Source organism: Anarhichas minor, unplaced genomic scaffold (assembly GCF_050575085.1).
Source record: "Anarhichas minor isolate MPS153535 unplaced genomic scaffold, ASM5057508v1 ptg000004l, whole genome shotgun sequence".
Taxonomy (NCBI): Eukaryota; Metazoa; Chordata; class Actinopteri; order Perciformes; family Anarhichadidae; genus Anarhichas; species Anarhichas minor.
This window is the reverse complement of record NW_027466450.1, coordinates 14,242,310-14,257,435: the sequence shown is the minus strand read 5'-3', so window position 1 is coordinate 14,257,435 and position 15,126 is coordinate 14,242,310. Positions and strand designations below refer to the sequence as shown.

At 46.1% G+C, this 15,126-nt stretch overlaps 1 protein-coding gene across 2 annotated transcripts in view; it reads right to left on the bottom strand.

The window, feature by feature from the left end:
- Window positions 1-3,675: 3,675 nt before the first annotated feature.
- kdm6a (lysine (K)-specific demethylase 6A) overlaps window positions 3,676-15,126 on the bottom strand; it is a 33,114-nt gene continuing 21,663 nt past the window's right edge. Inside the window, exons 13-30 of one of the 2 annotated variants that reach the window (XM_076110094.1) lie at window positions 14,928-15,068; window positions 13,599-13,691; window positions 13,436-13,513; window positions 12,507-12,614; window positions 12,002-12,388; window positions 10,946-11,829; window positions 8,772-8,901; window positions 8,476-8,581; window positions 7,575-7,780; window positions 7,167-7,219; window positions 6,991-7,065; window positions 6,715-6,863; window positions 5,927-6,041; window positions 5,654-5,841; window positions 5,411-5,552; window positions 5,207-5,333; window positions 4,929-5,099; window positions 3,676-4,581 (exon numbers count right to left, since the gene is read on the bottom strand). In XM_076110094.1, coding sequence (XP_075966209.1) covers window positions 4,546-4,581; window positions 4,929-5,099; window positions 5,207-5,333; window positions 5,411-5,552; window positions 5,654-5,841; window positions 5,927-6,041; window positions 6,715-6,863; window positions 6,991-7,065; window positions 7,167-7,219; window positions 7,575-7,780; window positions 8,476-8,581; window positions 8,772-8,901; window positions 10,946-11,829; window positions 12,002-12,388; window positions 12,507-12,614; window positions 13,436-13,513; window positions 13,599-13,691; window positions 14,928-15,068 — 3,189 coding nt within the window. In that variant the 3' untranslated portion in view covers window positions 3,676-4,545. Of the gene's footprint in view, window positions 4,717-4,928; window positions 5,100-5,206; window positions 5,334-5,410; window positions 5,553-5,653; window positions 5,842-5,926; window positions 6,042-6,714; window positions 6,864-6,990; window positions 7,066-7,166; window positions 7,220-7,574; window positions 7,781-8,475; window positions 8,582-8,771; window positions 8,902-10,945; window positions 11,830-12,001; window positions 12,389-12,506; window positions 12,615-13,435; window positions 13,514-13,598; window positions 13,692-14,927; window positions 15,069-15,126 lie in introns of both variants that reach the window. The other variant, XM_076110103.1, reaches the window with a different exon arrangement.

Sequence of the window (15,126 nt, the reverse complement as noted above, 5' to 3'; positions counted from 1 at the left end):
TCCTTGAAATAAGTTTATAAAGCTTTCTGCTTCATCTGAATACAAAGAAACTTTGACAGTGAAAACCGGAAAGCTGGACTCAAAAAAACAAAAGAATCCTGCCGTCAGGTGTTCTGGTGTGAACCAGCAATTTGTGACTGAACGCTTTCCTCCTGCTGTGGTTTGAGTGATGGGCGAGATGCATTAATAGCTTTAATCTTCACACATGTAGAGATAAATAACAATCATTTAAATACATTTCTCTGAGCCCAGTTCTTACAGCACTTTTTAGTCAAAGAGATTTACAAGTATTAAAGTAAGAGGGCTGTCTATTTTAATGTACAAGGCCATCGGCAGGTTACCCATGTACATATGCGTTACGTTTGTACAAAATACAATCTTAGGTCCAATAACTGGCTGGGCTTTGAGCTGCCACCGGCCCTTTTATTGAGGCAGTTGGAATGATTTTGGTCGAGTCTCAATCTGGAGTCCCTCGTCTCTCTCTGGCTTTAATCAGCAGTTATCTGACTTTAACTTCAAACTGTTCTTGCAACAATGCGGAACAATTTTGTCACGTCTTGTTGCCTTTTTGTCCGTATGTACCGAACACTATCTGTGTTTGTTAAACCTCTTCTTAACAATTGCACAGAAATTGTGAATTAAAGAAAGTCTGTGGATACCAGGCCGGTGCAACACGCGTTTAAGCCACGTGCCGGTAAATGAAATAACCCGAATCAACAGTCAAATAAAACATCAAGAAGGCAACGCAAACAAAGTACAGCAACAACACAACTTCACAGCCTCTACACAACTTGGAGTTCTTGCAACATCGACGTCCTCCTCTGAAGAGAGTCACTTGTTGCACTCACCTGTCTGCACGTCATCCTGTGAGTCTCGTGCGCCCTGGAGTTCCTCCTCTCGGTCTGCAGAAATTCGTTAAACATCATTTCCGGAGTGTCAGCTGACGTCTCCTCACGGAAAATCTGCCCCCCTGTGGCCGCAGACACACCAGCAGCATCGGACAGACAGACAGGTCAGGTGTGCAGACACACACAGACACACAGACACACAGACACAGACACACACAGACACACACACACACACACACACACACACACACACACACACACACACACACACACACACACACACACACACACACACACACACACACACACACACACACACACACACACACACACACACACACACACACCTGTATTTCATGTGGCTTTTGTGTTTAGCCTACTATGTAACGGATGCGACTTGAAATGTAGCGAATAGTTACAATATAAATATAACTTTTGCCGAAAAATATTTTTTAGCTCTTTTTTTTTAAACAAGGCTTATATGTGCCGATATTCATGTATTCTATTAATTCTTCCTGGTTCTACCTCTGGTTTGCTGAGTTTTACTGTTCCATAACAGTGGGTTGTATCAGGACTCCATTAAGCAGCATTAGCAGCAATTAGAGACCAATCAGCACAGCTAGTGACTATCATTATTCCAGTGCATAGGAGCATAAAGAGAGGGGGGGTGTAAGGAGCTGCGGGGAGTGGTTTTACATGAATAGGGCTACTGAGCAAAGATGTGATGACGTGATCGGCCTGCTAACATGCTGATGTTTTAGCAGGCATGATGTTTACCATGTCCATGATCTGAGTTTAGCATGTTCGCATGCTTTCATGAGCCACTTAGCACAAACACAAAGTATTTTTTGATGGAAAGATGAAAAGTCAAAGGTATTAAAATGTATGCCGAGGGGAACATTTTATCACGATCCACCCAACTGTTTTATTGTTTTACACAAAATCACAACGTTCAACCTCTTGGTGGCATTAGAGGATGCACCCTAATGATGTTTGACCTTTCCTCTGAGAAACATAAATCTCTCTACAAAATGATTTAATGGCAGTCCATCCAGTAGTTGTTGAAGATGATTGAGTCTGAACCACCCAACATTAGAGCCCTGCATGGCCAACAACACTTTCATTGTGACTGAACTCATGTTTTACATCACAGCATGCTGATAGTGTCAGACTAAATCCAGCATGGCAGAGGACTGTTACACACGGGCCACAAATAGTCACAAAACAATAATCCCTTGATTATTTATTATTCATGTTGCATTATTTTCTTTTTTATCCACTCAACCACGGAGGAAGCAAATGCTTTCTGTTCCTCTTTTACAAACCGACAATTTTCAGAGTTCCTCTTTTCATCTCCCGTAAACCGTGGCATCACCGGGTCTTTTTTTAGGAGGCTGTAAAGTAAATCTTGTGCAGAACCTTAAAACTGAGCTGCACACCGTTTAATAAGACGACCCACTGAGTCCCGACACAGCACGTGCATTGATTACAGTCAGGAACATCAGAAGAGCTTTTGATTTCTCACAGCCACTTTGTTCTGATTCATTATTTTCTCCCTCTGCTGCTCATGGACTTCATTCAGATAAAAATAGTCCCCCCCCCACCCCCACCGGAGACCCGACCCCGTCAACTGGATGCACCATGTGGGCCTTTAATGAGGCATTATGTCTTTGTTATGGTGCAGGGATCTGACTGCATGTCTGCGGTGGACTGTATGTGGTGCAGATTCAGGGCACAATTTGCAGGGATAACAGGCTCCCAGAATGCAGTGCACCAAACCCAGCGGATGAGACTTTAGCTGTGTGGATGAAACAACGCTCCCATGAAAAAGAGAAGAAACATGAAAACCATGTTCTTTTTCATTATTGCAATGTCCACCCATTACAGCTATTATTAACTCCTTAATAAACCAAAAGCTTTTTTCTTTTTTATCTCAAGCGGCCTGAACATGTAAAACTGCTTCCATAACGACTCGTTCGTCTGCGATCTGCCATCTGTATTCTTCTCACTTGCTCGGGAGCCCAGAACCGTTTCTTCCATTTGCTTCTGGTTCAGATCCAACAGCAGGAGACTCTGATTTTTCTACATTTTTAGCCACAATCAAACACAAACCTGTGTAGTTTGGGACGTCGGTGTTTGCCTGGTTACTAATTATACATTTAAAGCTATACCCTGACTGACGCAGTGCCAAGATATTTCCAGAACCACTTGAAACAATGAAAGAAAGATTGAAGTACTCTACGTGAGAGACAAGTTTTAATGGTCCTCCTGGTGATCCATTTGGCAACGTTTGAATTCTCTCGACAGCCTGCTGAGGACGAGTAAGACCAGCTGAGACGGACAAATAGCAGCCGAGAACATGCCAGAGCCTCTCTGTGTTCTTCACGCAGGACAGTTGTACATTTAACAATGAACGTCTTTGTTGAGACGACACAATCCTCAGATGGCTAAAAATGAAAAGCCAAAGTTTGTTTTTGATCCACTTGTGTGAGGTAAATATGGGAACAAAAAACACCCAAATAAAACGTAACAATACATCCAAAAGTAGTTTGGAGTCGTTACAATAAGGTGTCAGTCGCCCAGCTTTAGCTTTGAAAAGCCGATCACTCTCGCTGCTTCAGTTAGGCCCCAGAAATCAGGACAAATGCCGATGGGTAAAGATCGAGATAACGGCATCGAGTGAAACCTCAAACAGCTCGTTCACTTCGATACCGTTCTCCACGTTGGAGGAGCTCCAGGTTCTACTTCTCCAGCCGAGCGAGCACCGATCAACACTGACCTCCTGGATTATGTAAAAGAAACAATAAGTGCAACAGAGCTGCAGATGTAAATAAAGACAGTTCTTGTTTATTGACTCATAAAACATCCTTCAAACAATAAACCCATTTCAAGGTAAGGTCTCTGTACAATGCTTACTAAGCAGTTTTATGTTTATAGAAAACGTATGAGGGGCCAAGCTTAAAATCACAAGGCTCCTTCAAATTTAATGGCAGGTACTCTGGAAAAAATTACAGCATTCCATCAACAAATATTTTCAAGCAATAAATATGCATTTATAAATAGTGTAAATTTACATCAAAATAAAAAAAACAACTAATTAAAGTTCACTCTCTCGTCTATGTGCAACCCTTTTTCTTTGTGACTTGGCTGTTTGTCTACACGACTTCCTCTCCCCCAACACAAAGCAATCAAAACATCATCGTAGTTCCAGCAAAATAAAATCGAAATGTTTTAATAGATTGGAAAAAAAAAATAAAAAATGGGGGGAAATGTTGCAAATGTCTCACTCAACTTTTCACATTACAAAAGAGTTTTTTATGTGGTTCTCCCGTCTATCTAACATACAAAAGACCGGCTATGCTAACGACTCGTCTCATGGAGGGAGGGAGCAAAGCTCTTGTGTCAAACTCACCAACAGAATACAAAAATGGAAAAAGGAAAACTATCAAGTCAGTAGTCTTTGCGTGACGATGCTGCCATTTAAAACATATTATGTACAAAACTGTAATTCATCTTTTTTTTTCTTCTTCTTTTTTCTTTATGTGGGATTTTGTGTATTTTCTAGTGGAGTCCAGCTCATCCAGCAGTAGAACAGTCTGGTCATGACGACAGGAGGAGCTGCCACCCCCCTCCGGTCCACCGGGGGGAGGCAGGTTGCATAGACACACAGCTTTCACGCAGCTGCCTTGTGGGATCGCTACAGAGCGCCGTTTGAGGACCGCCGGCTTACTTCCTGAATATCAGAAAAAAAAAAAAAAAAAAAAAAAAAAAAGAGGTTTCCGGAGAGTTTCCGATTAAGTCCATTGTGGTTCAAACTGTCCTCAGAACAACAGTGTTAGCATCAAGAGGAAGAAGGCAGGGGACTCGCCTGTAGACAGATACAGGAAGAACACACTGAGCTCTGCAGACATGAAAGCATGTTTAACTGTTACCTCCTTGGGCGATGGATATTGAGTCAGACATTTATTTAAACAAAAAACTTAGAGATTGCGGCTTTAAAAGTCTCCTTTGTGTTTAAAGTGATCCGCTGTGGTTCTGAGTGAGACCGGTACAGCTGGTGGTTTTGTGCACGGTACTTACCAGAGTGAACTGGTCATAAACCTGCATGAGGTCGTCTATCTTGTACTGCTCCAGCACCACGAAGTTGTCCAGGTTAGCGCTCCCCCTACGGGCGCAGTCCTGGCAGTGCACCACATACGTTTTCCTGCTGTTGCTCTCCGTGGTTACAAACAGCAGGTCGAACACCTCCACCTGGACGGGAGGTTGACAGGGAGGGTTTCAAGTGCCGCTGACACAAAATACAGCAAAAAAAACAACCCACTCATGTAGGCGTGGTGGTTTAGGATACGCGCGCTTACCTCACAGATGCTGCAGTAATGCGCCGGCTCGCTCTGGGTCCTCCCGTGCCACACCAGCTCTTTCCCAGCAGCCAGCAGCAGTTCCCGCTGCATCTGACACTGCTTCAGAGTCCGGAGCAAACAATACCTGACATACAGAAACACACGTGTTGGGAAACAGTCGCATCAGCTGCTGGGTTTTGTGGTTTCAGAGAGAGTCCTCACTTGATCATCTCAAAGAGCCGGTGGTCCGACACTTTGATGTTCCTGGCCATGTTCCAGGAGAGGTGGATCATGGGAACGATGGATTTGACGCTCTGCAGCTTGTTCCACTCGTAACGCTCCACTGCCAGCTTGTACTGATGTGCTGAGGACAAAAAAGCAAAACAAGAGGCACTCGTCATTTAATCCGTACATCAGGGGGAGTTTACAAGTTTACAGAGCCTACAGGCTCGTGCCTTTTCTCACCTGTGAGGGGTCCAACATTCCACGCGATATTGTTGCACCAGCCAATGGCCTGAACCCAGTGAATGGTGCCCGTGTTGAGCCACACCAAGTCTCCAGGTCGCTGGATGAACCGATAGACGGGCACGTTGGTCTCGTACAGGTCCTCCAGGTTGGGCCACCAGGATCCCATCAGGAAGTTGATGTTGTTCCTGCAAGAGGAGGGTGGATTGAATTAAAAACGCGTCTCCGGAGGCTGGCTGAGAAACTCTCGAGTCGTCATTTCTGGTGACGTACTTTTCGCAGAAGTCGGTGATGACGCCCCAGTACGTTTCAGGCACCGCGAACCACTCGCAGTCCCCAGGGCCGATGTTGATGTTGACCGAACAGAAATTGTTGTTCTCTTGGTGACCTGCGAATAAAAAAAAAACAAAAAAAAGGATGGGATTACTAACAGAGTGAGACAAATACAGAGCGGTATTTGGTAGGATTGTCAATGAATAATCTAAATGTGAATATATATTATATTCAGTCATATTTGAATATGAAAATGTACTCTGATTGTAAAAACAAAACAAAAAGCAGCACCGCCGAGGCCGTCTGCCTCGCGAGCACAATCTCACTTTCATTAATTGAAAATGAAAAGTAACGCTCGGCCGAGCTCAACGATGAATAATTCAACAGCAACCGCCATGACGGCAGAGAACTCGTGTCCTAACAGCAAGCGCTACGGTACATCAGGTAAACAAACCACGTACCCATATCCCTGGAGACGTGACCACTTAAAAAGATGGCCGAGTGGGATCCTTCGACGCACATTTTATATCGTGATCTTTACTGCAAATGCCGTGCAATAAAAACAGCAGCAGGAAGGAAACTACCCGCTGCAGTGCAATGAGGAAGTACCCTATAGATTACTCTTCATCTCAACTTCTCAACTCGGCCGTTCCTCGTTCATTGCGGCGCTTTCTAAGCCAGCGACAGGAGTCAGTTAGTTCGAACTTATGTGTTATTTAAGGGCAAATACTCGAATGTCATTATTGGCTATTTTTGACAGCCCTAGTATTTAATCTGTCCGTGTGTACCTGGTGTCCTGCTCCCTGGAACCTTCATGTAGAGCTGGACGGTGTTCATGCCCAGGATGGTGTGTCCCACGTGGCTGAGCAGGTTACCGGCCGACACCACTCGGGCAAAAGCTGGCAGTTTGGACAACTCCTGAAGCTGCTGTTTCCACCTGGACGAGGGCAAAGGTTGCATGAATATTAATATTATATTCCTTGTTTCCAACTACCTGAGGAGAAGATGTGTGGTGGTCTATGCATACAGATGTTTTTGTGTGGAGGGAAACACAGTTCACTCACTTCTTTTCATCAGAGAGGTCGATGTTGGTGCCAAACTTAATGTGTTTGAAAGACCCCTTCCTTCGACGCATCGCACTGAGAGCGCATGAGAGTTGAATACAGTTAATAAATAGGAAAAAAACAAAAAAAACATGCACATTTAAATCTGAGGAGACAAGAAGGAAAAGAAAACTCACCTGTCTGAGGAACCTGCTTCTGTCTCCGGCTCCTTCTTCTTCTCATTCTCCTCCTATCACAAAGAAAAAGCATCGGAAGAATTAGAAACTTTTGGAGGAAGTCTTAAGAAGCTCGCCAAACATCCATTAAGTCAGTGCAGTTTAATCTGGACTGCTGACAGGAACCCACGCTATATGTCGGGCCCAGTTGTTATCACACCAACAATGATGGCTGGCATACAATCTCTCTCTGGTAACCCAATGTGTGCCCCGCATCATGGATACAACATGTCAACGGTTTATGGTTTCGTGACAGACGCACTTGTTCAACTCCGGTTTATCTGTTGCACAGATCAGTTTTCCTGCACACAGTATTAGTGTGTCTGTGGTGTGTGTGTGTGTGCGTGTGTGTGTTCCTCTCCCACTGACCCGCAGAGACTCCTGGAAGGACGAGGCCTGATACTGGGCGTACTTGATGACGGTGGTGTGGGAGCGGCTGCTCTCGCAGCGCCACATCTTCCTGCTGCCACTGGGGTCCCAGTTCTCGTCTGTGGGCTGGGCCAACTGGGTCCGCACCTCCACCAGATGGTCTGGGTTGGCCTCCACCAACGTCTTGGTGGAGAACAGGCCCAGATCTATGCGCGGCGGATGGGAAGAAAGAGAGGAGCCAAAGAAGGAGTTTTAGTTTCAACAGTTACCTAAAAAAGAAAAAGAGATTTCTATGAATCAAGCTTTTGTGCGTTTTCATTTTTTATACTTTTCCTTGACATTCGTACATAAACGTTTTAAACACTTTGTTGTCTTCTTATTAAAGGACAGCAACGTGAGACACTAACATTCGAGGCGATTGTCAATCTCACATCTGTAGTGCAGCAGGGTTAGGCGCCTCATTGTAGGCTGTGCGGTTCTATGTTTATTTACTCTTTTTTAAACTTTGGCCACATAACTGCTTCACAAATAAGCACGGAATAATCTGCCAGATGAGAGCATTACATAACGGGGCAGCAAGTCATTATAATAGAGGAGCAGATGTTTGTACATTCTTGGCAAAGCCAACTAGTTCTCTCAACAGCAAACACGTGCAGTAACATTCTCCACTTGCAGGTGGTGCTGTTGTAATACACGTCAAAATCCATCCACACACACACACACACACACACACACTCCACACTCATGATTAGAGACACACCCACAGAGCCACGTGAGAGTTGAGCAGACAGCAACATCCAGTTGCACATGCTCAAAGCTGCCCGTCACCATCGCAGTTTAAATCAAATAACAGCAAAAATCAAACACATTTAGATGCAGAGTGCGATGCACAGCCTCGTACCTAGCTTGAGTGCTCCAGCCAGTCCTCTGATGACGGTGACCGGGTTGGAAGGGTTGGTGCAGAACTGATGGAGGGGGGGGAAGAAGGCGTCCCTCTTGTTTTCGAGCTGTAACGTGAGAGGAGACACAGGAGCGGTCAGACATCGTGGACTGACTCCTGGCTTTATCGTAACATCGAAACATTAAAGAGGAGCCGAGTGTTTGCATTTGGCTCTGTGTGGCCGAGGTGCTGTTAATCTGACATGGCACACAATAACAGCATGGCTACTTCTCCTTCTACGGTGCGGCTGCGCTCACATAAATACTGGGTGTTGGGGGATTGAGTTTGTCCTTTGGCAGTGGAGGAGAGGGCGGGCGAGGGGGGCGCGGCGGGGGACACTTGTCCAGGAGGATGCTGCTCGTCGACAGGCCGTTCTTCCCCAGGTTCCTGCAGCCGGAGAGAGAGATCAGTCAGTTCATCAGCTAAAAGGTAGAAACAAGCCACCTGTCGCTGACAATAAACAACTAGACGCACTGTGCAACACAACGTGGTGTGAGGAACAGGCCACTAAAGAAAACAGAGCATCTGCAAGCGAAAAACCACAGTGCACAGTTTGCCCCCATGAAACCTCCCCCCTTCCACAGAACACTGAACTATGTTACGTCACCTCACTGAGCTTCAAAACACAAAACACAACATTAGGGAGAAGATTCTAGTTCACAGAATCAGGACCTGAGAAACACTGAGACGGAGGTTACCCTCTCCAGGGTAAATAGCACCGCAGACAATCGTTATCCACCGATATACAGTCAAATATGTGATCAGGACGTCGATATTTATGCTTTTCTCGTCACCGATCTCTGATAATGTTACATTGTAAATAACCACTCTGTGTTTAAACTGACAGGAGGAGAACGAAGGGCCATGTTCAGTGAAAATGAGTATTGGGTGAAGGTAAATTATAACGTTATTATGATCTCGTAAAATGTAGTGTTGGTGAGAAACTTGAATAAATCCAGATGTTTGAAGGAGATGTTTCACAGCAACATAAAACTATATTAGAGCGGGAATGATGACCTGTTTACACTAGCTCGAATTAGCTTATAATAAATGACTTTTGGGACGGTGGCAAACTAAATGAGTGTGTATTCTTGTAGAGCAGCTGCTATAATCAAACAACGATATGGATCATCAATGGTCGATAATTGGTATCGGCAGCAGAAAAAAAGAGATCAGGGATCTCTAAAAGTTATATTTGCTTTTTTTGTTGATCCGTGATACGAGCCGTACTGAGTTTTATGATCCATTGCACCACTACCAAACAGTGAGGCAGAGCAGGGACATTCACAGCTGATTAAAGCTTTTGTAAATGAATCAGTTCTGCCAAATAATGCCTGATTTCCTGTGTTTATTGTTAAATACTAGAGTATGCCAGAGGGGGTGAAAGCTAAGTGTTTGTATTCATGGCTGCTGCATATTTTCAACTTGTGCAAACCAACAGGTGCCTAAAGCTACATTCATGCAATGTCTGCAGAATGGAAACACTTCTGGTTACCCCTGCTTAGGACTGTCCACACATTATCTGCAAAGTGGTGTAAACATTGTATTTACACCATGTTAAAAAGGCCCAGATCAGCTACTTTTGTTTGGGTTCATGTTTACAGTGTATAGTTAACAGAACCGATTGTATTCAGTGTTAACATTGGATACATCAGGGTGCATCTCCCAGTGATGGAGGCTCTACAGCCAATTTCTCCAGCAGTTTGTTGACACTTCTCTATTTCTTTTCGCCAAGTAGGAGAAATTGTATCTGTCCGACTCTGAATTACAACTCGAAGGCTGTTTTTTTCTGACTTGGCAGCTCATAATGATGGTCTGAATGATGAGATGTGAACATGGCGCCCTGCATGAAGAGTGGCCTGAAACTAGTGACGAGACCAAGTCTAGAGCACCATGACAGCTCCCCACTGGATTCAAAACGCAAGCAGCTGCACCCACACATCGGGAGATGAACTCCGGCTCAGGGCTCATGATGGCACGGTGGGAGTTATGCAATCCAGCCTCAAAGACACAACGTGCCAGTTTTCCTCCAAACAAGATGAGGGTGAGAACAACCGGCGTGGGGTCAACATGCCACGTCATGTTCCCGAACGCAGCGAAAGCATCAACACATTACTCACTTCTACGCGTCGCTGCTGCGTAACCGCCACGAACATTCAGTGTCGCACGGCGTCGTCTTTCTCAGTTGACAACGAGCCGGCGCGAGCAGCGTTTTGCACACGACTCATTCAATTGCACAGCCTCTGATTTCACCAACTCATTTTTCAAGCTGTGAGCTCAACCACATGAGTCAGCGGCTTCTAAACATTCAACGACTAATATCTTTTGGGGGTTAAAAAAAACAAAACAACAAGCACAAAAATACCAATAAAGGATTCAGCACACAAAAGAGTTCTTTTAACAAGTAGTGTGACTCGTGCAGGCTTCTTACCTGCATGCTTTGAGCACCTCGCTGGAGCTGGGGTAGATGGAAACCGAGGACCAGGGTGCCAGACCAGCAGGGACAGTGTGTCTCTGAGCTCCTCCAGAAGACTCCACCTTCAGTGGGCTCTGGGAGTCCTCCGGCCCCTTCCCATTAACCGTGGGCCCCTGGCTGTTGGTGTTGGACGGGCTGTTAAGGCAGGAGAGGCTGTTGGTGCTGTGAGGGTCTGCTGAGCGCGGAGAGGGAGTGGCGGCGGCTAGCAGGGGCGCCGCCGCCGCCGACTGCTCCGACGTTGGCTTGTCGGCACCGTGGAGACCCGGGTGGACGTTGTTGATTTTCTCTGAGGAAGGCCCTCTGTGGTTACTGTTATTGTTATCGTCATTACTGGTAGCATTGGCTTTTCCCTTTAGCAAGGCGGAGAGCTGAGGATTGTCTGAAGTGAGCACGCCGGGGGCAGGAGAGCCGGGCCGAGACAGGCTAGCAGAGCTGTCCGTCACCCGCGGCTGGACGTGATTAGTCAATCCCTGCGCGGGGGTGGTGCTGGGACTTAGGGGCGTCCCTGCGGAATGCCTGACAGCGGCCTCCGGACCTGATGGCAAAGCGGCAGCGGCACCGTTGCTGCAGCTTTTGCCCCCTGAAGGCGTGGCGTCTTTGGTGTGGACCCCTGAGGTAGTAGCGGCGTGGGGGGGCGAGGACAAGTGGTTGGGTGTGGTCTGGGGGGAGGTGGGGGACAAAGAGGAGGCTGAGGAGGAGGCAGTACAGGGCCCGGAGGAATGTCCAACCTGATTCAGAATGCCAGAGGAAGAGAACGAGGTCTGAGGGGAGGAGGAGGAAGAGAAAAGGGGTTCTCCATTGGGACCTGCCGAATGTGAACCTGGACCTTTGTGAAGCCCCTGGAGCGAGAGGAAGAGCAAAGAAACACACAATGACCAACACGTTCAAGCATAAAAACAGATCTTTGTTACATTTCAACATCAAAAAACAAAGCAGTGACTTCAATTGAAAATAAGACTTGCACATAATCATTTAAATCACAGAGGAACAGCCAGAGGAGCAGCGGGGTACCTGAGTGGTAGTGTTGCGTTGTTGGCTCCTCCATGTGTCGTCTGCGTGACTGGGACTACTGGTAGTGCTGCTGGTGCTGGGGTGACTGGCGGCTGTGCAGTTGTGAGGTAGAGAGTTCTGCTGCGGGTAAGGCACGTTTCCGTTGCTCGCGCCACCACCTCCCAGTCCCAGGGTGTGATTTTTGTCCAGGTGTCCCAGCGGCCCCGCCGAAGGACTCGAAGAACAGGATCCGTTGGCGGTGGGCTGCGTGGCACACGGGGGCCGGATGGCTGCGTGGTTGAGGGGGGAGGTGCGGGGGAGCCCTGCGTGGTGGTGGGAGGACTCGGCCAAAGGACCATTGGGAAGGCCGGGCTGCGGCTGGCCGCTCGCTGCTGCCTGCTGCCTCATCTGACAGAGGAGGAGAGAAGACTCAGACCCGGAGCTTTACGTAGCATACATACTAGTCAGAGGTAACTGCGGTTTGGTATAATCTACGTTGTGTGTGTGTGTGTGTGTGTGTGTGTACCTGCTGCTGATGCTGCTGCATGAGGGAGAACTGGTTCTCCAGCTGCTCCAGCATCTGCACCTGGGGGGGCTTGAGGTTTGCTCGATTCGTCCGCATGTGATCCAGGTGCTGCACATTCGACAACAGTGTTGGATTAATTCAGCAGCTCACAGTTTCAAGTCACGTAAAGGGAAATTGTGGCACTTTTCAAGCTGGACCCAATTTTCCCACGTTTTTTTATGTCTAGATGACTAATAAGGGGACAATCACTTTAGAAATTGGTTCAGTGTTGAAGGAGAACACTGCGGTGTGATCCTAACGTGCAATGCCTCGCCGCCAACGTAAAAGCACTTGCAGGATCCTACAAAGAAATGAAAGCTTCTTTCTTTGTTATCGTGTCATGTTGCCTGAAGACACCGCTGGAAACGCGAGTGAGAGTTGGAGAGAGGAGCGACGGTGTTGTCAGTTTGTATTTGTGGAGCACAGACAGCGTCGCTTAGTGTTATCCGATAGATTTTCAATGTCATGGCTGAATATTTAGATGATTTCAACGATGCAATTTCAGACAGACTTCTCAGAGTCTTTTCCATCATGCTGTCAGACCCCTATAATAACACTTTGTGCAAAACAAGCACGTTCAGTAAATGTAAATTGACTGTGAGGAATTGCCCGATAAGATTACACCGCAGCTCTTTCAGCCTTCTGCTTCAATACAGGACCAATATTTAAAAACAAATTTGTATAAGTCACAAAAAGTAGGGTCCCAGTTGAAACATACCGAAGTTACTCTCTCAAGACACCAACCAACACCCCTGGTTCGTTCCAGCTAGGAAGCTTTGTGTAATCTCTTTCTCCCTTACTCCTTGCTCTAACCCATTTTTTGAGGAGGTTCAGTGTAGCTACAGAGGCTACATGCTAACACGATAATACAAAAACAAAATATTTCCTACCTGAAGCTTCTGTGGCGTTAGGTACCAGCTGGGGATCGGCGGCTGATTGGTGCTTTCTGTCCACGAGTCTGCCGCACCCTGTAAGTAGGACAAAACAATGTGGACCACGTCTCGCCTTCTCAACTGTCCTGCAGAATAGTACCGTTAACATTCTTAGCCGTACCTTAGCTGGGCTGGCGGTGCGTTTCCTCTTGGCAGGACTGGCCTGTGGGTCTGTGTGATTGCTGGCGGGCTGGCCTCCCTCCCCCTTACAGGCCTAGAGAAGCCAGCACAGAGACACAGCTCGTGAGGACACGCTGGACTGACAATAATAGCAGCGCTTTGTAGCAGTAGTACAAAATGAGCCCTAACATAGTACAAACAAACATTAAGTCAAGCTTTTCTGCACAGTGACGATGGAGGATAAATTTACTACAATAACATGCACAACAATTTGTGCATTTGAATGTAGGACAATACTCCGATTGAAATATGATTCATGTTATCACCTTAATCCAATTCAAAAGGAGGTTGATTAAGGTCATAATCAGAGTATTCATGCTGTGATTAAGATGTGGGATGATGCAACATCAGTTGCATCAGTGGAGGGTTGTTTGGACATGCAGATCACGTGTTCTGGTCTCCCACTGGTTGTTTACACATTCTCATCATCTATTATGCTTACCGATTGGTTACGTTACTCAATCGCACCTCAAACTGCAATAACTGACTGAGCAAAGATTTGTGTTTATTAAAAACTACATTTCAGTTTGCTGCCGTTTCTCTGTGTGCAGATCAAGCCAGTGCTGATGAGGGAAATGATGTTCTTCATCAAACGAGGATGATGTCAATGTTAAAGCTTAGAATACACAAAACTGCATGAAAACAAATTGGAACGAGGAAAATAAGAGGACTAAATAAAACTGATATGTTGATGGTGCGGTCAGCCTTCAGATGGAATGTGCATGACTGAGATATGCCTCATTCTCAAAGATGTAAAAAAAACTATCTGTGCCACTTTTAAAGCCTTTCTTTAAAAAGGAAAATTCAGCTACAAAAAGTGTCAAATACATGACACTGAATAGATGCATTGTTTAGACGTAAACTGTATCCATTAAGCATGCATTCTGCCAAATACATTTGTAATGACCGCACAAGATTTGTGCTTTTTCGCATCAAGGATGAGAGCTGTGGGACTTAACGAGCCCCTTGGAGCTTTGCTTTGTAATTTGCACACTTGTCATGTGACACGGGGAGGCACAATGAAGGACGACTACACTCTGGTAATTAGATTATCGTAATATGGGCCTCGCTCCAATTCCTTCAGACTGCATCCCCTTTTATCTTTCGGCCCAGAAGTCTAACGAATGCAAAGTTGCAAACCAGGATTTCGGAATAATCGATACGGTCTGATGCAGATTTAAACGTCTGAAAGTATGAGAGCGAGGCCTCAGCTTCAATAGTCCTCGTAAAATGTTTTGTTCAAGTAATTTCCAAGAGGCTGTAGTCTCACCTGCTGTGCTTGTGCAGTGTTCAAGGCCCCCTGCCTGGACGTGAGCTCAGCAGGAATGGGTAGGCTCCATGCCTCCTCAATACTAGGAAGCATTTTACTCTTATTCTGCAGACTACCTGGCTGTAGGTTACACAACTGAGCCTAGGAGAAATTGTGTAAGACACAAACTTTAGTGCTGAGCTTGGGTTTCACAAGAAAG